The sequence below is a fragment of the Pinus tabuliformis genome, chromosome 3_1 (genome assembly GCF_031772625.1).
Source record: "Pinus tabuliformis cultivar Carrire ecotype Pingquan chromosome 3_1, CPIR1, whole genome shotgun sequence".
Classification (NCBI taxonomy): Eukaryota; Viridiplantae; Streptophyta; class Pinopsida; order Pinales; family Pinaceae; genus Pinus; species Pinus tabuliformis.
Window position 1 is genome coordinate 65,855,451 of NC_142301.1, and position 1,541 is coordinate 65,856,991.

Below are 1,541 nucleotides of genomic sequence, written 5' to 3' on the forward strand. Positions count from 1 at the left end.
ATGTATTTTAAATTTAATTTTGGTCAATAATTTTTTAATTTACTTATTTATTTATTTATTCATTCAAGTAACTTATTCTAAAGTAGGACAGCCAGAGCCATTAAAAACAAAGTAACCAGGCATGTAATTTGCTAATTCATAAATCAAAATTACAATATATATCTGATGCACATCTATCTATCTTGGATAGGCTAACATGACCATAATGACATAACCGTCCATGGCCATGCCCATTCAGCCGTTGAATTGATATGGAGATGCCTTATTTATATAAATAGACTATTTATCTCTAAACTATCTATATATCATATCTATATATCAACACATAGTCATCATAGATAAACAGATAATCTTCGACTGTATATATTCTTTCTTTCCTATACCTGCAAAGCAATAACAGTGTAATTAAGCAAAAGAAAAGAAAATCATTAGGTCTTTCTGCAGATGAAAAGAAACCGAAATCATAAACCATGACATATTTGTGCATATATTGCGCTGAATAAAGAGCATAGCACATAGAGAGGAAAACAAAAGCCACTTAGTCTAAGTTGGTCTGCTTAAGTCGCCATTACCTGGTACTATAAGTTGCTCTAGAAGGTGATCGGGCTGTTGCTGCCGCCCTCGTCTTCGTTGTTGCTGTTCAAGATGTTGTTGCTCTTGCTGTTGTTGTTGTTGCCGATGATGGGATTTCCGTTGATGGGGCCGTTAACGGGATTGCCGTGAATCCTGGTGTTCCCGTTGCCGCTGTTGGTTTTGTTGCCGCTGTCGTCGCCGATGATGGGATTGCCTTGGATCTTGGCGTTGCGGCCGACGACGTTCTTGTCGCCGCTGTTGTGCCTGCGGTCGACCTTGTTGTTGTTGCCGCTGATGTTCCGCCCTGCCTGTTGGAAATTGCTCATCTTGTTGGCTTAGTAAGAATACTGGATGGTATCAATAAGGTGAAACTGGAACGCCTTCAAAGCCAACAAATCCCACTTCTGCCAAAAAAGTGCATCAATACATAACGTGGACATTGATAAGTTAGTGTGCATCAATACATAACATGATGAGCAAATCATTCGTAACTGTGCATCAATGCATAACGTGGACATAGAATATGAGCAAATCATTGATATCTGACATAATAGAAATATACAACAATACCTAGGTTACACGAAATATACAACCATACCTACAACTGGAGTAGGTCAAATTCCGTAAGCAAGAGGTGAGAAATACAATGCCATAGGCTGTCTTATATAGAAGCAGACGAACTCCAAACTCGGATTTGAAAACCATCTACACTCCCAAACAGGGTCAATTATGCAAAGTACAGCGTCAGGAGGATGACATAGATGGACGCCCTATCTACCGATGTAGCCACTTATTGGCGCAATAGGCTAGACAAGTTTTAGCGAAAACAAATTCCTTGCCCTCTTTACAGATGTAGCTACTCTCATTTGCGCAATTGGGCACACGAGTTATTCTTTTCAGCTTAGAAAAACAAAAATTTTGGCCCCTCTACAGAGACGGGTTATTCTTATTCAGCAGAAAAACACGAA

The 1,541-nt window shown here is 39.3% G+C and overlaps 1 protein-coding gene across 2 annotated transcripts; it reads right to left on the reverse strand.

Annotated features, from left to right (window-relative positions):
- Positions 1-533: 533 nt before the first annotated feature.
- On the reverse strand, positions 534-1,298 carry LOC149185804 (uncharacterized). Of its 2 annotated transcripts, none has more exons than XM_089412492.1 (2): positions 1,172-1,298; positions 534-977 (listed from the first exon to the last, which is right to left on the reverse strand). In XM_089412492.1, exon 2 carries the CDS (start codon positions 897-899, stop codon positions 591-593), a length of 309 nt encoding a protein of 102 aa, XP_089268618.1. In that variant the 5' UTR covers positions 900-977; positions 1,172-1,298; the 3' UTR covers positions 534-590. The 2 variants fall into 2 exon arrangements, with proteins under 2 accessions (XP_089268618.1, XP_089268619.1); XM_089412493.1 differs by having other exon boundaries at positions 1,144-1,228.
- Positions 1,299-1,541: the final 243 nt, after the last annotated feature.